This window comes from Lithobates pipiens, unplaced genomic scaffold (genome assembly GCF_037356315.1).
Source record: "Lithobates pipiens isolate NorthernLeopardFrog02 unplaced genomic scaffold, aLitPip1_a1.2 Scaffold_1, whole genome shotgun sequence".
Classification (NCBI taxonomy): domain Eukaryota; kingdom Metazoa; phylum Chordata; class Amphibia; order Anura; family Ranidae; genus Lithobates; species Lithobates pipiens.
This window is the reverse complement of record NW_027507685.1, coordinates 67,855,668-67,876,693: the sequence shown is the minus strand read 5'-3', so window position 1 is coordinate 67,876,693 and position 21,026 is coordinate 67,855,668. Positions and strand designations below refer to the sequence as shown.

General features: G+C 42.4%; 1 protein-coding gene across 1 annotated transcript in view; it reads left to right on the top strand.

Moving 5' to 3' along the window:
* Positions 1-2,844: 2,844 nt before the first annotated feature.
* Positions 2,845-21,026, top strand: part of LOC143928102 (vomeronasal type-2 receptor 26-like) — a 51,463-nt gene continuing 33,281 nt past the window's right edge. Inside the window, exons 1-3 of the mRNA XM_077452771.1 lie at positions 2,845-3,189; positions 3,336-3,627; positions 11,664-12,470. Of these exons, the coding sequence (XP_077308897.1) occupies positions 2,969-3,189; positions 3,336-3,627; positions 11,664-12,470 (1,320 nt within the window). The 5' untranslated portion in view covers positions 2,845-2,968. The remainder of the gene's footprint in view (positions 3,190-3,335; positions 3,628-11,663; positions 12,471-21,026) is intronic.

The window sequence follows — 21,026 nt, the reverse complement described above, 5'->3', positions numbered from 1 at the left end:
AGGAAGAAGATGTGGAGGAGCCCAGCTTGACCCAGGTATAGCATTGTTGAACATATTTCTTGTCAAAAATTGAATGATGTTAACTAGATGTTATTGATCACTAATTTCAGATTTAACAAAGTGGTTTACATATCAATAGACAGTAGTAGCCAAAAATGATTGGGACAAGAATAAAAAATGCTGGGGTCAGAATGATAGTCTTTTTATATTTTTTAACATTCAATTTACACCAGTCATGAGCTCAAAATTGTGTGTGATTGATGACCAAAAACCTCAAACTATGTACCATTTTCCTACACAGGAAAGTCTCAGCCAGGAGAAGGCCGTGGCAAGCAGTCTGACGGAATCCCGGGTTCCTCCTCTCCACCATCCAACCAAAAAGATCAAGGAGGCAAGGAATCTTGAGGAGTCCGCGGCTGCTTTCCTAAAAAAAAGGCTAATGCGGCACTTAACACGACCCCTGTTGGCCACAAGGCATTTGGATGTGTCACTGCAAGCAAACTAGAACACATGAAGGAGGGCCAATGCACGATCTGTGAAGAAATTATTCTGAAGGCCCTAAACAAGGGGACGAGGGGCAAACTCACAACTCAAACCCACCTCTGTGAGTTGGACCATACTCTTCCACCACCTCCAGCAACACCACCAACACCACAGCCACCCAACCCACCCCAGCAGCGTGGAAGGAAGTGTTGAGAGTGATGGCCTGGCTTTGGTGTGGTCTGGCAAAAGAACGCAGGTTGTTGTAAGGCCATAGCCTCGGTACATATATGTCATCTGCTGCTGCTCCCGATCTCTCTGGGTCCTGGCCCGTATTGTGCTCCCTATTGAATGGACTCCTCAGGTTACCAATTTTGACAGTCAAATAATTGATGTCTGCCCTGGGGTACAAAGGCTTCGCCAATTCCAACTGTTTCTCCAGCGCTTCCTTCTTCTTTATTTTGTTATGACCCTGTGCTCCCTATTACATTTCAAATTTTTCTAAAATACAATGTCAAATTAACAAGGGACACCAACAGAGTTGTATCTTTGAGGTTAGAAAATACAAGATAATAATTGTGTTGTAACTTGACACACAAAACGAAAAATAAAAATTAATAATTTGTCCCGTGACAAATGTGATATCTCCATTATGAACGCTAGTTTTACAAGACTGATCGCTTCTGGCTTCTACTTGATTCTGAGCATGCGTGAACTTTTGTGCAACTGACTTGTGTACACACGATTGGAAAGTCCGACAACAAATGAACCTGCTAGCCAACATTTGTTGGCGGAAAGTCTGACAACAAATGTTCGATGGAGCATACACACAGTCGGACTTTCAGCCAACAAGCTCACATCCAACACTTCCCGTCTGAAAATCTGACCGTGTATACGCGGCAATAGAGTTAGGACTGCAGTAAACTGGGGTGCTGTGATGTGGCCTCTGCAGCTTACCCATGAATTTGCAAAAAATTTCTTTTGCAAAAGTGCAAAATATATTACATTCATAAAGTGCAAAAGTTCATAAATTGATCACTAAAGTACTCCTGTGCAAACAGTTCATGCATGCCAGTGTCCCACACTGTATAGAGCAATCCTGATGGCGCAGTGCTCAGACATTCACCGTTGTGACACCTTCACCATAAATCAGATGGCGGGCTTACCAGACCACCAGCGATCTTCCTTACTTAGGAAGATCATTCAGGGTACCCCTGATGACGTTACATATAACAAAATGATCATAGGGATGATGCACACACGCTTTTTGAATTAATGACTGTTTGAAGGATAGCACTGGCTATAGTGGAGAGATTTATAGCCAGTAGCATCTTTGTTTCATATGTAAGTGCACTAATTTTAAAACAAAAGGTTGAGACCATACTACACCATGAGGAGTCTCTCTGTTTTTCGCCCATTTTAATTCTGAGGATTCATCCATCCATTCCATCTGAGACGGTGAGCTGGATTATCTTGTCACCGTAAGGGGAACACAGTGAGGCTGGCAGGGGGAACACTTCCGGATTTCCATCCGAGATCCCAATAAGCGCTGAATGATCTTCCTGAGTAAGGAAGATCGCTGGTGGTCTGGTAAGCCCCGTCTGATTTATTGTAAAGGTATCACAACGGAGAATGTCTGAACCCTGCGCCATCAGGATCAATCTATTCAGTGTGGGGCACTGGCATGCATAAACTGTTTGCACAGGAGCACTTTAGTGATTAATTTATGAACTTTTGCACTTTATGAATGTAATATATTTTGCACTTTTGCATAAGGCCATTTTTGGATTGAATAATATGTTTTGATTGGATTTTCTGTTCACTTCAAAGGTTTTGCACTGTCATATATGGTGTTTTGCACATGGTAATTTTATTTAGCACTGCACATAAGGATGTACATATTTGATTAACCTGGTATTTAGGTTTTAGTGCACAGCTGCTGTATTCACTTTTGATAACACACTAGCATTGATTTTTTTTTCTATATATTATTTGTTTGTATATACTGTAACTTAACCTGTCCATATCTCTAGACCTACTGATTACTGACCACAAGGGTGGTTTTAATAGGACTCAATTGCCCACACAATGAAAGGTTCACCCTAAATAAATGATTTCAATTTACTTTTATACTTGCACATTTTTTTTTTTACATGTACTGTATATTCTGTTAATGACCCTGGGACTTAGCCATCTGTGCTTAGTAAGAACTGCATCTCCAAAATTATAGTCATTATTCATAAGGTAGCAATTTCATCTTCACGCTATGCAATCACTATTCCCTCTGGGCAGTTCACATATATAAATGTTATTATATAAATGCTAGAACACCAAAACATCTTAATACAATGTTAGCAGAACTTAGTCTTGAAACTTATACTGAATATTTATGTAGTATATTTTTGAAAATACATTTTGACATTTAGAATTTTAAAATTTTTTAAATTTATTGACGTACTAAATATCACGTAAAAAAGGGCATGCAGCCATGATGTATATAGAAAAGAATGCAATGATATTGTTGTTTCTGTGTGGTGGTACATGTCAGTCTCTACAATATGGCTGCAGACCAGGTAAACCTTATCCTCAAAGACCCTTCTACATGAGCGGAGACATTCTAATAGGAGGACTATTTGACATACACATGTACTACAAAACTGAGGCTTTTAACTATTCAAGCCCTCCACATCTCCAACAAAGGAAGATAAGGTGAGTGTTATTCATAGTGCTCGCATTATTGTTATTTTTATTATAATTTAAAAGAAAGTTATATTAGCATGATTTTTTTTTTCTATTATGTATTAAGACTCAATAAAACATGATAATAAAAAAGTGAACATTTTAATCATTTTCAGCATGCTGCTTGAAGACTTCTACAACTTTTTAAGTTTAGTATTTGCCATGGATGAGATCAACAGCAATCCTAACATATTACCAAATGTAACTTTGGGCTATAATATATATGATTCCTATGTTGACCTCCTCAGAACCGTCCAAGGTGCTGTTCTTATTTATTCAGGATACACTTTACAATATCCTAACTATAATTGTGATCAGTATGGAGTTCTCGCTGCTGTCATTGAAGGGATGTCATCTAGCTTTTCTTTACAATATGCTAATATATTCGGAATGTATAAGTATCCCCAGGTAAAATACCTACTTAAAATAAAAAACAAATATTTTGTAATGCATGCATAATAATGATAGATAGATAGATAGATAGATAGATAGATAGATAGATAGATAGATAGATACACTTGTTTTTCTTAGTTCTTAATGGTGATACTACAATTTATGAAGTTAGTCTGTCCTCCAATTGTTTTAATGGGTTTCCTCTGGGTGCCCCACTGTTCTCCCAAACACTTACTAGTAGGTTAATCATCCCCAAACTACACTCACCCTAGAGTATGGAAGTTAGCATTGGAAACTCCTGCTGTGACTGATGTGGACATTTCTATATATAAGTGTAAAACATTCTATAAAATATCATCACTAAATAAATAATAAACAATTCCTACAATTTTCACCTATTCTGCTTATTTCAAACATTTTTTGTAGTGACAGAAAGAAAGATTGCCAGAACAGAAGGGAGAGATCAGGTCTATGGTAAAGTGTACTTAAAGGGTAACTCCACTTTCATGGGGCAAATAAAGAAAAAATAATAGAGCATATACAATTGGGACACAAATCATATTGTAATTGAATTTTATTAAAAAATTCCCTTTGCTTTTCAATCTGCAGCTCAGTAATTTTCTGAAAATGCAATGCAATATGGCAACCTGGAGGTTTTGTGTACACAAAAAGTGTACAGAACGCCCCTAAGAAACATAATTTCCTGCTTGTGTGATTGACTCACTGATTTTCCCTGAAGTCTGCACTAAGATACAAGTCAGATTTCAGACATCCCCTGAAACAAAAATGTCATTTTTAGTGAGATACTTCCAGTAGGAAATCCTGTGGGACGCAGACCCTACAGCTTTCCTCGTTAATGCCCTGTGGGTGCTGCAGCCGATTGATAATTATGAAACCAATCCCATTGGATTGACTTACCCGCAAGGGCACAGACAAACACACAGGGATTTCTTCAGAATAAGAAAAGGTAGGAATCTGCAACAATCCTTGTATTGTACATAGACCACTCAGAGGGTAATGTTTTTTAAAGCTTAAAAAAGAAAAGTAATGAATTGGATCTTGCCAGGCCTTATCTCTGGCAGCTGCATTTGTTTTCTTTAGTCATGCTTGTTTTTTTCATTTGGGGATCCTGCCAGGAGCTTCCTGTCCTAGGGTGACAGGGCTACTCACCACATCTATGGGGATCAATTGTTATCACTCTAAGCCATGAAATGTGCTAGCACTTCAAAACATCTCCCTCTTCTCTTTTACATTTGGGGAAAGATCTTCTGTGCAGTAGTTCACTGAGATTACCTAGGCAGGAAGATGAAAGTGCTTGAGATAACTCTCTAGAGTGCAAAGTACACAGGGCAGCAGTGGATTTCTGGCAGGATCAATATATATATATATATATATATATATATATATATATATATATATATATATACACACAGTGCGGGTAAAATAAGTATTGAAGATGTCACAATTTTTCTAGATAAATATATTTCTAAAGGTGCTATTGACATGACATTTTTACCACATGTCGATAACATCCCACGCAATCCATACATACACAGAAACCAAATCAAACACGTTCATAAATTAAGTTATGTGTAATAAAATTGAATGACACAGGGAAGAAGTATTGAACACGTTAACTGAAATTTATTTAAAACTTCATACAAAATCATTTGTTGGTAATGACAGCTTCAAGCCACCTCCTGTATGGAGAAACTAGTCGCATGCATTTCTCAGGTGTGATTTTGGCCCATTCTTCCACACAATGGACCTTCAAATCTTGAAAATTATGTGGGCCTCTTCTATGAACTCTATTTAGCTTTTTTTTTTTTATATTTTATATTGGATTCAAGTCAGATGATTGGCTGGGCCATTCTAGCAGCTTTTTTTCTTCTTTGTTTGAAACCAATTGAGAGTTCCCTTGGCTTTGTGTCTTGGTACATTTTTCCATTCATCAATCCTTCAATGATATGAAGTTTTCCAGTACCGTATGCTGAAAAATAGCCCCACACCATGATGTTCTCACCTCCAAACTTCACTGTTGGTATGGGCCTCTTTTTGGGGTGATGTGCAGTGCCATTTGACCTCCAAACATGGTGTGTATTATGGCATCCGAATAGTTAAATTTTGGTCTCATCTGACCATACTTTATTCTCCCAGTATTTCACAGGCTTGTTTAAATGTTGCGCAGCAAACATTAAACAAGCTTCAACGTGCTTTTTCTTCAGCAATGGAGTCTTACCTGGGGAACATACATACATGCCATGGCGGTTGAGTGCATTACTTATTGTTTTCTTTGAAACAATTGTACCTGCTAATTCCAGGTCTTTTTTAACCACTTGCCGCCCGCCCTATAGGGAATTGACGGCGGCAAAGTGGTTTCATAATCCTAACCGGACGTCATATGACGTGATTAGGATTATGAGCCGCTGCGCGCCCCCGGGGGCGCGCATCGCGGCGATCGTTGTTGCGGGGTGTCAGTCTGACACCCGGCAACTACGATCTCGGTAAAGAGTCTCCGACGGAGACTCTTTACCATGTGATCAGCCGTGTCCAATCACGGCTGATCACAGTGTAAATGGGAAGAGCCGGTGATCGGCTTTCCCTCACTCGCGTCTGTCAGACGTGAGTAGAGGAGAGCCGATCGGCTGCTCCTCTGACAGGGGGGGTCTGTGCTGATCGATTATCAGCACAGCCCCCCCGAGGATGCCCACACTGGACCACCAGGGACACCACTAGACCACCAGGGAAAAGGTAATAAAATCCATAATCCTCCCTAGACCACCAGGGATGCCAGTCAGCACAATGGGTGCCAATCAGTGCCCATAATGGATGCCAATCAGTGCCCACAATGGGCATCACTGATTGGCACGCATTATTGTTTGGCACTGATTGGCATCCATTACTATAACACCGATGCCGCCTATGAGTGCCCACCTGTGCCGCCTATGAGTGCCCACCTGTGCCGCCTGAGTGCCCACCTGTGCCGCCTATGAGTGCCCACCTGTGCCGCCTATGAGTGCCCACCTGTGCCGCCTATCTATGCCCACCTGTGCCGCCTATCTATGCCCACCTGTGCCGCCTATCCATGCCCACCTGTGCCGCCTATCCATGCCCATCCGTGCCGCCCATCCGTGCCGCCCATCCGTGCCAGCTATCAGTGCCAATTTGTGCCACCTATCAGTGTCCGTCCGTGTTGCCCATCCGTGTCGCCCATCCGTGTCGCCCATCAGTGCCGCCTATCAGTGCCACTTCATTGGTGCCCCATTGGTGCCCATCAGTGCCACCTTATCAGTGCCCATCAGTGTAGCCCCATCAGTGCCCATCAGTGAAGGAGAAAACGTACTTATTTACAAAGTTTTGAAACTGAAACAAAAAAAATCATTTTTTTTTTCAAAATTTTCGGTATTTTTTTATTTGTAGCGCAAAAAATAAAAACCGTAGAGGTGATCAAATACCACCAAAAGAAAGCTCTATTTGTGGGAAAAAAATGATAAAAATTTCATTTGGGTACAGTGTAGCATGACCGCGCAATTGTCATTCAAAGTGCGACAGCGCTGAAAGCTCAAAATTGGTCTGGGCAGGAAGGTGTTTAAGTGCCCGGTATTGAAGTGGTTAAAGGGGTTGTAAAGGTTTAATAAAAAAAAAAAAAAAAGCGAACATATCATACTTACCTCCACTGTGCAGTTCGTTTTGCACAGAGTGGCCCCAATCCTCATTTTCTGGGGTCCCTCAGCGGCTGTCTCGGCTCCTCCCCACAAGAGCTAACCCCCTCTGGGAAGCGCTCTCCCAAGGGAGTTAGCAGCGCGCTCCCGTGTGATACACTCGGCGACCATAGCGTTAGCGACTTCAGGAACTTAACATGTACAGTCTGGAGGAAAGAAAAGAAAGGGGAGACATGACTGAAACCTTTAAATACATCAAGGGGGTGAATAAGGTTCAGGAAGGCATGAAACCAAAATCAAATCAAGAACACGGAGACATGACCTCAAACTAACTGGAGGAAAGTTCAAAACAAATCTTAGAAAGTATTATTTTACTGAAAAGGTAATTGATGCTTGGAATAAACTACCAGCAGAGGTAGTAAGACAGTCAACAGTAAATGGCTTCAAACAGGCTTGGGTTAAACATAGATCTTTAAGTCAGACAACAAAGTTAACACAAAAAAAAAGTAAAATAAAAAACTGGGCAGACTTGATGGACTACTCAGTCTTTTTTTGCAGTCACTTTTCTGTTTCTTCTGATAATTCTTTTTACTCCTCTGTCAGAAATCTTGTGAGGAGCACCTGGCTGTGGCCTGTTTAAGGTTAAATTATGTTCTTCACACTTCCTGATTATGGCCCCAACAGTGCTCACTGGAACATTCAGAAGTTTAGAAATGCTTCCGTAATCAAATGCCATCAGTGTTTTATGCAACAATAAAGTTGCTAAGGTCTTGCTTTTACCCATCATAAGATGTTTCTTGTGTGACACCTTTGTAATGAGACACCTTTTTATAGGCCAACAGTTGAGCCTAAACCAGCTGATATTAATTTGCATGGACAAGGGACAGGATTGCTCTTTGTCTTGGCTTTCCATGCCTTTTTGCACCTCCTTTTCTTGATCTGTTCAATACTTATGCCCTGTGTCATTCCATTTTATTAAACATAACTTAATTTCTGGACTTATTTGTTTTTGTTTCTTTGTATGTATGGATTGCATGGGTTGTTGCCAACATATTGTGAATATTTCACCTTAATAGCACCTTTACAAATATATATTACCTAGAAAAATGGTGACTTGTTCAATTATTGTTTTACCCACTGTATATACAATCTATTGTCAAATGTTTTGGGATGCTTGCCTTTACACACACATGAACTTTAATGGCATCCCAGTCTTAGTCTGTAGGCTTCAGTATTGAGATGCCCGCCCTTTTCAGCTATATCAGCTATACTTTTCAACTCTTCTGGGAAGGCTGTCTACAAGGTTAAGGAGTGTGTCAATGGGAATGTTTGATCATTTTTTCAGAAGCGCATTCGTAAGGTCAGGCACTGATGTTTGACGAGAAGGCTTGGCTTGCAGTCTCCGCTCTAATTCACCCCAAAGATGTTCTATCAGGTTGAAGTGCAGGCCAGTCAAGTTCCTCCACCCCAAACTCGCTCCTCCGTGTCTTTATGAACCTTCCGTAGTGCACTGGTAAGCAGTCATGTAGGGACAGAAAGGGGACACCCCCAAACCGTTCCCACAAAGTTGGGAGCGTGAAATTGTCCAAAATGTCTTGGTATGCTGATGCCTTAAGAGTTTCCTTCACTGGAAGTAAGGGGCCAAGCCCAACCTCTGAAAGACAACCCCACACAATAATACCCCCTCCACCAAATGATTTGGACCAGTACACAAAGGAAGGTCCATAAAGACATGGATGAGCAAGTTTGGAGTGGAGAAACATGACTGGCCTTCAGTGATGTTGGACAAGAAGGCCTGGCTCGCAGTCTCCACTCTAAATCATCCCAAAGGTGTTCTATCGGGTTGGGGTCAGAACTTTGTGCAGGTCAGTCAAGTTCCTCCATCCCAAACTCTCTCATTCATGTCTTTATAAACCTTGTTTTGAGCACTGGTCCAAATCATTTGGTGGAGGGGGAATTATGGTGTGTGGTTGTTTTGCAGGGGTTGGGATGCATGCTCCCAACTTTGTGAGAATAGTTTGGAGATTGCTCCTTCCTGTTTCAACATGATTGCGCACCAGTGCACAAGACAAGGTCCATAAAGACATGAATGAGCAATTTTGGTGTGGAGGAACTTGACTGGCCTGTATAGAATCCTGACCTAATCGATAGAACGCCTTTGGGATGATTTAGAGCCAAGACTGCGAGCCAGGCTTTCTCGTCCAACATCAATGCCTGACCTCACAAATGCACTTCGGGAAGAGTGGTCAAACAATCCCATAGACACACTCCTAAACCTTGTGGACAGCCTTCCCAGAAGAGTTGCAGTTGTTATAGCTGCAAAGGGTGGGCCAATTCAATCAGACTAAGACTGAGATACCATTAAAGTTCATGTGCGTGTAAAAGCAGGTGTCCCAATACTGTGTATATATATATATATATATATAAATAAAATAAAACATTGTTACAACACAACCAGTGTGAGACACAAAAAGTAATTTCAGTTTAACCACCTCCAAGTACCCAATAATGACATACTGTAGGTTCATGGGTCAGTGTGTAGAAAGAGACACAATGATTTTATAGTTCAAGAATCCAACTGGCCACTACATTGAATTAATACATACCTGGGGTATCTAGCCACCTACCCCATATCCTTTAAATTTGGGTCTACAGTCAGTCTGTGTTAGAAAAACAAAACATTCCAGCTTTAATGTGGCATTCATGTATTATTTATACTTCTCCACAGATGTAAGATTTGAAAACTTCCAGTGTCTTCGAATTACCTTTCTAACTTGAAAGATGCACCTCATTACAATTTCCTTAGTAGTAATCTGTACAGAGATCATCCATATGCCCTAAAATTCATAGTTTAGAGTTTATCGTAAATTAAAAAATTGTATTATGAGTAGTAATTACAGCGTGCCAGTATCTATTAAGTTTTAGGCATCTACAAATAATTTGGATAACAAGTTAGTTTAGTTATTCTAAATATTTGGAGCAAGCAGTTCTGGTATTAAAATTATTTTTATGAGACCTGCTCTCCCTATAAAAGAAAGTGGGAGTTTAGTACACACTTTGACTCAGTATTTCATAAATAGAGTAGAAACGTTACTCTGGCAATACTTTATGAGGTGCAAAGTACGGTAATTGAAATACCCATATATTTGAAAACATCCCTAATGCTGCGTACACACGACCAGACTTTTCAATGGGCTTGGTCCGGTGGACTGGAATCCGTCGGACAATTCGATCGTGTGTGGGCTCCAGGGGACATTTTCTTCCCAAAAGTCCGGCGGACCTAGAAATAAAACTTGCTTCAAATCTTTATGACGAACTCGAGTCCGGTTGAAAAATCTGGTCGTCTGTGTGCTAGTCCGATGGACTAAAACCAAAGCTAGGGCAGCTATTGGCTACTAGCTATGAACTTCCTTACTCTACGCCATCACGTTCTAATCCGTGTGACGTTTGGAGTGATCGTGTGTGGCCAAGTCCGTTTGTTTGAAAGTCCGGCGGACCTCAGCTGCAAAGTCCGTCGGATTGTCCGCCAGACCAAGTCCGTCAAAAAGTCCGGTCGTGTGTACGCAGCATAATTGGTGTAGGCCATAAAGGAGTAATGGGAGAAGTAGAGTATCATCTACAAAGATCATGGTTTTCTCATGTATCTCTCCATAATTATAACCCACAATATTTTAAATATATTTGATTAGGCAGCAAGTGGCTTTATGGCCAAGGCAAACAATAATGGCAAAAACAGACCATCCTTGTCAGGTATTCCTATTCAGGGCAAAGGGTGAGGAAAGTTTACCCCTTCATGTATTTTATACAAATATTCCGTAATGTCAATGGCCTTAGTGGCATCATGCGATAGCAAGGCCCTAGTGCCTGAGTTGTAGGGGGGTATCTACATTTTAATGAATAATCTACAGCGGTTAAAAGAGATGTATGTTTTTTGTTTTGTTTTTTAATCATACTTACCTAGGTGGATACAGCATTGGTTTAATGTTGCATCTGTCCCCCCGGCCCCTCTATCACTGAGAACCGAGAACACCGAGCTTCGGCTGTACTTCTCCTTTAACTGATGTTGATTTGTGAAAGATAAAATAGCCTGGTTTGGGTGGATTACTGTAGAAATGATCTCACAAAACGTATCCAACATTACCTTAGCTAAAATCTTGATATCACAAGAAAAAAGAGAGATGGGCATGCAAACTCCACTACTGAGAAAAAAAATATGACACTGCTATCTTCATCCTCTGCTGACTTCCCAAATTCTCTTGCCTCTTACCTCGTCACAATGTAGGATGTTTCTTCACTTTTAATTCACTATGATGCATGCCAACTTATTTTTGACCATCTGCATAATTCTGCATACATTTTTATTGTCTCAACATTTTATTCTGTTGCCAGATAAGTTTTGTCTCTCAGGATCCTTTACAGGGAGACAAACAGAAGTTCCCCTACTTCTACCGAGCTGTTCCAATTGAAAACACTATATATGCTGGAGTAGTAGCCTTATTAAAGCACTTTGACTGGAAATGGATAGGCATTATATATCCAGATTCAGACAGCAACGTCAATGCTATAAAAGTAATAAAACAAATGCTAACAGAAATTGGGGTATGTATTGACTTTACTTTAATTGTGCCTGCCATTAATGATTACAGCCCAGATAGGATACAGAAGATAAAGATTACTATTGCTAGGTCAACCGCAAATGTCATACTAGTATATGGATCTAAAAATGATGTATATTACCTGGAACTAAATGTTCACATTACTCAAATACCAAAGAAAATCTGGATCCATACTGCTGACTCCAGTTTCCGAATGTTCACACGAGAAAATGATACGATGGTCAATGGTTCTCTGAGATTTATAATAAACAAAAAAGAAAATCCAAATTTCATAAAATTCATCAAGGAAGTTAATCCGAGTAGGTTTCCACCAGGAAGGACATTTACAACGTGGTGGGATGAACTTTGTGCTAACCGATGCCCATTCAATCCAAGAAGGCGGAACTGCACAGGGGTGGAGAATGGCAGACTAATTGTATATTCACATTGTAACCTAAGATTCACAGGCATGAGTGATGTCGTCTACAATTCTGTCTATATCTTGGCCTATGCATTACAAAAATTGTATCAAGAGATACCTATAACTGAAAGGCTAAATGACAAATATAAACTGAAGTTTCAAGATTTACGGTCTTGGAAGGTAAGAGAAAAGTAACTAAACACCTCTTTTGAAATTTACTTCTACTGTACATTACAGTTATCAATAGTCCCTTTCAAATAAATTTTAATGGGTTCAGTTCTAGCGCTGATTAGTTCTGTATTAGAAAAAAACAATGACATTACCTGGCTTATCCAGTCAAAACCAATATTTTGCCTTGGATGAATTTCAGCAGGCCATATTACCCACTAGCTTTGCATATCTTTTGATGACTTTTGTTTGGAGAAAGAGAAATTAGCAAATCTGTTACTCAGCCCCACCAACCTGCTTAGAAGGATACAATGGCCTTACCCTCCCTGATCTTTTCTTTCAGTAAAGATACATAAGGCCCCCTATTTTTAGCTATATTACTGTTATTTTCAGGTTTCAATTGACATTATATATATATATATATATATATATATATATATATATATATATATATATATATATATATATATACAGTGGATGTGAAAAAGTGTTTGCCCCTTCCTCATTTCCTGTTCCTTTGCATGTTTGTCACACTTAAGTGTTTCGGAACATCAAACCAATTTAACCACTTGGGTACCGCGCTATTGCCGAATGACGGCATTAGCGCGGACCTAGATTTCCGGGACTACGTCTATTGACGTCGTCCCGGTTACGAGCGGCCTGCGCGCCCCCTGAGGGGCGCGCGCGGCGCGCTCTGTGATCGGCGAGTCTATGAGACTCGCCTGATCACCGATCCGTGCAAGGGGTCGATCCCGACCCCTTATCACGTGATCAGCTGTCAGCCAATGACAGCTGATCATGTGATAGAACGGAGCCGGTAATCGGCTATTATTCCTCCTCGCGCTGGCAGCGCGAGGAGAAAAAAAAAAGCCGATCACCGGCGGCCGTGATCGGGACATCAGTCCCGATCACGGCCAGCAATGCAAGGCACCACATGCCACCTGCCAGTGCCCACCTGCCTCCCGCAGTGCCATCCTGAAGTATAACTAAAAGTAAAAGTAAGTGCCCCCCGTCTGTGCCCATAGTGCCCACAGTGCCACCCACAGTGCCACCCACAGTGCCACCCACAGTGCCACCCCACAGTGCCACCCACAGTGCCACCCACAGTGCCACCCAATCTGCCTCAAAGGTGCTGCACCCCAGTGCCGCCCATCAGTGCCCAGCAGTGCCGCCCATCAGTGCCCAGCAGTGCCGCCCATCAGTGCCCAGCAGTGCCACCTATCAGAGCCACCTATCAGTGCCACCTATCAGTGCCCATCAGTCCCATCTATCTGTGGTACCTATCAGTGCCCATCCGTGCCACCCATCCGTGCCACTTATCCGTGCCACCCATCCGTGCCATCTTATCTGTGCCCATCTTTGCCCATCAGTGCCGCCTTATCTGTGCCCATCGGTGCCGCCTTATCTGTGCCTATTAGTGCCGCCTTAACTATGCCTATCAGTGCCCACCAGTGCAGCCTATCAGTGCCCACCAATGCAGCCTATCAGTGCCCACCAATGCAGCCCATCAGTGCCCACCAATGCAGCCTATCAGTGCCGCCTTATCAGCGCACTTCAATGAAGGAGAAAAATGACCCGTTTGCAAAATTTTATAACAAACTATTAAAACATGATTTTTTTTTTTTTTTTTTGCATCTTTTTTTGTTTGTTTAGCAAAAAATAAAACTCCGAGCTGTAACTAAATACCACCAAAAGAAAGCTCTATTTGTGGGAAAAAAATGATAAAAATTTCATTTGGGTACAGTGTTGTATGCCCGCGCAATTGTCATTCAAAGTGCATCAGCGCTGAAAGCTGAAAATTGGTCTGGGACTGAGGGGGGTTTAAGTGCCCAGTAAGCAAGTGGTTAAACAATAGTCAAGGGCAACACAAGTAAACACAAAATGCAATTTGTAAATGAAGGTGTTTATTATTAAAGGTGAAAAAAAATCCAAACCATCATGGCCCTGTGTGAAAAAGTGATTGCCCCCTAAACCTAATAACTGGTTGGGCCACCCTTAGCAGCAACAACTGCAACCAAGCGTTTGCGATAACGTGCAATGAGGCTTTTACAGCGTCCTGGAGGAATTTTGGCCCACTCATCTTTGCAGAATTGTCCTAATTCAGTTACATAAGAGGGTTTTCGAGCATGAACGGCCTTTTTAAGGTCATACCACAACATCTCAATAGGATTCAGGTCAGGACTTTGGCTAGGCCACTCCAAAGTCTTCATTTTGTTTTTCTTCAGCCATTCGGTGGTGGACTTGCTGGTGTGTTTAGGATCATTGTCCTGCTGCAGAACCCAAGTTCGTTTCAGCTTGAGTACACGAACAGATGGTCGGACATTCTCCTTCAGGATCTCTTGGTAGACAGCAGAATTCATAGTTCCTTTTATCACGGCAAGTCTTCCAGGTCCTGAAGCAGCAAAACAGCCCCAGACCATCACACTACCACCACCATATTTTACTGTTGGTATAATGTTCTTTTTATGAAATGCAGTGTTCCTTCTACGCCAGATATACTTGGACACACACCCACCAAAGAGTTCCACTTTTGTCTCATCGGTCCACAGAATGTTGTCCCAAAAGTCTTGGGGATCATCAAGATGTGTTGTGGAGAAATTGAGACGAGCTTTGATGTTCTTTTTGCTCAGCAGTGGTTTTCTCCTTGGAACTCTGCCATGCAGGCCATTTTTGCCCAGTCTTTTCCTGATGGTGGAGGCATGAACGCTGACCTTAACTGAGGCAAGTGAGGCCTGCAGTTCCTTGGATGTTGTTGTGGGGTCTTTTGTGACCTCTTGGATGAGTCGTCGCTGCGCTATTGGGGTAATTTTGGGCGGCCGGCCACTCCTGGGAAGGTTCACCACTGTTCCATGTCTTCGCCATTTGTGGATAATGGCTCTCACTGTGGTTCGCTGGATTCCCAAAGCTTTGGAAATGGCTTTATAACCCTTTCCAGACTGATAGATCTCAATTTCTTTCTTTCTCAATTGTTCCTGAATTTCTTTGGGTCTCGGCATGATGTGTAGTTTTTAAGGATCTTCTGGTGGACCTTACTGTGTCAAGCAGCTCCTATTTAAGTGATGCCTTGATTGTGAACAGGTGTGGCAATAATCAGGCCTGGGTGTGGCTATAGAAATTGAACTCAGGTGTGGACAACCACAGTTATAGTATGTTTTAACAAGGGGGCAATCACTTTTTCACACAGGGCCATGATGGTTTGGATTTTTTTTCACCTTTAATAATAAACACCTTCATTTACAAATAGCATTTTGTGTTTACTTGTGTTGTCCTTGACTATTGTTTAAATTGGTTTGATGTTCCAAAACACTTAAGTGTGACAAACATGCAAAGCAACAGGAAATGAGGAAGGGGGCAAACACTTTTTCACACCACTGTATATATATTCTTTTTTTATAGGGATGCCTATCCTGGTAAGTTAGCGTTTTGAAATGAGCATATTGAGCATATTGCATGGAGATGCAGCAAGGTTAAGTCGCCATTTGCTGCAAGAAAATAAACTAGCCTCCATGGCTGTATGGTAAAAGGTAAAAATTCAGCTGAGAGACATCACCGGTGTTCATAAAAATATAAGAAGCTGATTAATCAGATTAGCATTTGTCAATGTCTGAAATATCATGATTGGGCATATTGACTTTTTAAAGTAGAACTAGATATTAATAAATCCTTAATCAATCACCAATTTTCTGGTGCCTTTGGAGATAATTGTCACAGTTGCTAGTGTGCTTATGTCAACTCTCCACTGTTCTTTCAAACCCTCAAATGGCATGTTTGCAGTACCATGGCAACTGCAGATCTAAATGGAGGCTAAGATGGCAATCTCTTTGACAGCTAGGAGCATTTAAGTGAAAAATAAGGCCAAAAAAATGAATATTTCTGCATAGTTTCCAACATTCCGAAAAAAATGAATAGGGACCCTTTTTTTCTATGTAGGCAGAGTCTTATTTCAATTAGGGGCAGGGCATTCGTTTGTAGGTGTGGTTAAGTGGGGGAGAAAAATGTGACGTGGTTTTAACAAAGTATTGAGCGTGGCTGAAAGGGGGCATGGTTAGAGTCTGAGATGAAAGAGGGATGGAGGGAGAAGGAAGAGAGGGAAAGAGGGAGAAAGAAAGGAAGAAAGGGAGAAAAAAAGAAAGAAACAAACAAACAAAGAAAGAAGGAAAAAAGAGGGATGGAGGGACAGCAGGCCCAGATCACCACAATAGCAATATGTGTACTCCAGAAAGTTTAACAATCCGCAGATAAAGATACTCCAAACACCATCCCCCCAGACAGATCCCATCAAACAGATACAAGATATGGTCATATACTGCAGACATGATACAGGTGACGATCAGAGAGTATGCGGACATGCTACAGGTGACTGTCAGAGATGGTGCAGTCATGCTACAGGTTACAGTCAGAGAGTGTGAGGACATGCTACAGGTGACAGTCAGAGAGTGTGCGGATATGCTACAGGTGACAGTCAGAGATGGTATGGACATGGTACAGGACAGTCAGAGAGAGTGCGGACATGCTACAGGTGATGGTCAGAGAGGTTGTGGACATGCTACAGGTGATGGTCAGAGAGGTTGCAGAAATGCTACAGGTGACGGTCTGAGAGGGTACGGATATGCTACAGGTGATGGTCAGAGAGGGTGCAGACATACTACAGGTGATGGTCATTGAGGGGGCGGACATGCTACAGGTGACGATCAGAGAGGGTGCAGACATGCTACAGGTGATGGCCTAAGAGTGTGCGGACATGCTGTAGGTGACGGTTAGAGGGGATGTGGACATGCCACAGGTGATGGTCAGAGAGTATGCTGACATGCTCCGGTTGACGGTCAGAGACTGTTCAGTCATGCCACAGGTGACGGTCAGAGAGTGTGTGGACATCCTACAGGTGACAGTCAAAGAGGGTATGGACATGGTGCAGGTGACAGTCAGAGAGGGTGCGGACATGCTACAGGTGACGGTCAGAGAGTGTGCAGACATGCTACAGATGACGGTCAAAGAGCGTGCGAACATTCTACAGGTGACGGTCAGAGTGTGCGGACATGCTACAGGTGAAGGTCAGAGACGGTGAGGACATGCTACAGGAGACAGTCAGACAATGTGTGGACATGCTACAGGTGATGGTCAGAGAGTGTGCGGACATGCTACAGGTGACGGTCGGAGAGGTTGCGAACATGCTACAGGTGATGATCAGAGAGGTTGCAGACATGCTACAGGTGACGGTCTGAGAGGGTGCGGACATGCTACAGGTGACGGTCAGAGAGGGTGCAGACATACTACAGGTGATGGTCATTGAGGGTGCGGACATGCTACAGGTGACGATCGGAGAGGGTGCAGACATGCTAAAGGTGATGGCCCAAGAGTGTGTGGAGATGCTATAGGTGATGGTTAGAGAGGATGTGGACATGCCACAGGTGACGGTCAGAGTATGTGGACATGCTACAGGTGACAGTCAGAGATGGTGCAGTCATGCCACAGGTGATGGTCAGAGAATGTGCAGACATGCTACAGTTGATGGTCAGAGAGTATGTGGACATGCTACATGTGACAGTCAGAGAGGGTACGGACATGGTACAGGTGACGGTCAGAGAGTGTGCAGCCATGCTACAGATGATGGTCAAAAAACGTGCGAACATGCTACAGGTGATGGTCTGAGTGTGCGGAGATGCTACAGGTCACGGTCAGAGAGGATGAGGACATGCTACAGGAGACAGTCAGACAGTGTGCTGACATGCTACAGGTGATGGTCAGAGAGAGTGTAGACATGCTACAGGTGACGGTCAGAGAGTGTGCGGACATGCTACAGGTGACGGTCGGAGAGGTTGCGGACATGCTACAGGTAAAGGTCAGGGAGGTTGCAGACATGCTACAGGTGACAGTCTGAGAGGGTGCGGACATGCTACAGGTGATGGTCAGAGAGGGTGCAGACATACTACAGGTGATGGTCATTGAGGGTGCGGACATGCTACAGGTGACGATCAGAGAGGGTGCAGACATGCTACAGGTGATGGCCTAAGAGTGTGTGGAGATGCTATAGGTGATGGTTAGAGAGGATGTGGACATGCCACAGGTGACGGTCAGAGTATGCGGACATGCTACAGGTGACAGTCAGAGACGGTGCATTCATGCCACAGGTGGCGGTCAGAGAATGTGCAGACATGCTACAGGTGACGGTCAGAGAGTATGTGGACATGCTACAGGTGACAGTCAGAGAGGCTACGGACATGGTACAGGTGACGGTCAGAGAGTGTGCAGCCATGCTACAGATGATGGTCAAAGAGCGTGTGAACATGCTACAGGTGATTCAGAGAGTAGTGGTTAATGATTCTTACTATGAATGGTGTAAGGTTATCAGTGGTGTACCCCGAGGTTCAGTGTTGGGACCCTTACTTTTTAATATCTTTATAAATGATATTGGGTCTGGGATCAAAAGTAAAATTTCCGTGTTTGCAGATGACACCATGCTATGCAGTGGAATAACCTCCTTACAGGATGTCTCCAATTTACCAGCAGACCTCAATGCTCTGTCTAATTGGGCGACTATGTGGCAGATGAGGTTTAATGTTGAGAAATGTAAAGTTATGCCCTTGGGGGCTAAGAATATGCATGCATCATACATGCTATTGGGAGTACAACTGGGAGAATCCATAGTGGAGAAGGATCTGGGGGTTTTGGGAGATCATAAGCTCAATAATAGCATGCAATGCCAAGCTGCGGTTTCCAAAGCGAGCAAAGTCCTTTCCTGTATTAAGAGAGGTATGTACTCAAAGAGAGAGATATCATTTTGCCCCTGTTCAAATCATTAGTAAGACCTCATCTGGAATATGCAGTTCAGTTTTGGGCACCAGTTCTCAAAAAGGATATCGGGGAACTGGAGAAAGTGCAGAGAAGGGCAACCAAACTGATAAGAGGCATGGAGGAACTCAGCTATGAGGAAAGATTAGAGGAACTGAATTTATTCACATGTGATTCGTTATGACACCAGCCATTGGATGGTTTGATAGTTTGGCTGAGAGCACAGCCAATGTGCAGTTAGCATTCCCGGCATGCCTTTTTTTTTTAACTGTTTAAATCGATGGGTTTACTTCCACTTTAAGCTTTCTAACAAAAGGAAGCACAGCCTGTCCCCCGCAATATATAATAAATACATGCAAGTCAAAGTAGCTATAAATATTTTTGTCCAACATTCCCTTTATTAGCCCTTGTGCACATGGTCGGACATTCTGACGGAAAATGTCCGATCGGATCATGTTGTCGGATAATCTGACCGCGTGTGGGCTCCATCGGACGGATTCCATCGGAATTTCTGACCGACAAAGTTTTAACACTGGGCTATAAAATTTTCCGACAACATTGTCCGATGGGACTTTGTCCTATCGTTTGTAGAGAATTCCGATCGGACAAAGTGCCACGCATGCTCAGATCAAATTCCTAGACCAAAGCTATTGGCTATCGGATTTTCCGACAACTTTGTCCGACCGTGTGTATGCAACACAAGTTTCGGACAAAATCCGTCAGACAAAATCGGACGGATTTTGTTGTTGGAATATCCAACCGTGTGTACAAGGGCTGAGATACATGAGTAATCCCCCATACACAGGATCTGAAAATCAGACAACATATGGTCTGTTTTTTTCTTTTTTTTTGCATGCTAGTCGTATATCGAACCTGAAGAGTTTACTAGAGTTATGAAAATTCTTGTACGACAGAATAAAAAATCGGAAGTGATGTCATGTGCTGTAGTGTATTTGTATTGTATTTTCGGACGACAACTGTACTGATTAAATGAAAATCATACGATCTAGTATTGAGAATCATTTTTGTGCACCTGCGATCGGATAAAATCGGATCGTGATTGGCTATAAAAAGCTGTGTACTAACAATCCAATTATCCTACGATCGATTGGAAATGGGTATTTTTCGTATGATTTTCAGATCATGTGTACGGGCCATTAGTTGTATTTGAATGGCAAACATACAGGATCTGCTTAATTACAAGGCTTGCAATTATTACAAAGGATTTGCAGAAAGAAGTCACATTTAAAACATATAGACGTATATCCACAATATACATACAATAGTACTTTTTATCCTGTGGCAACAGTGTAGATGTCATCTGGTGCTCAGTTGGAATAAACAGTAATCCAGCATTCTGGCAGGTTCATTAAAACGAATAATAAATGCCAGATAGCAGCAACAAAGTATAGCCACCAATATATGCAACTGTAATGTACCTACCATTTCTACTGCAGTCCCAATGTAGCGCTGTACAGTTTTAAGTCCTAAGATTCTAACTATTTTAAGCAACTACTGTGCCCAGGAGACACACTTAATCAATACTATTTTGTAGAAACCCCAAGGACTATGTCCAATGCTCGACCTTCAATAAAGCAGCTATCCGCACCCCACCCCTCACTTAATCCATGTAAGAGACTTCAAGAGACCCTAGATGCACCTCTTGCACTACAAGGGCCAACCTGCACTCATAGGTGAGCGGTTTCCAACTTCTATCACAGCTAACAATCCCCTTGCACATAATCTGGGGTGACACACCTTACCAGAGCAGAACTTCTA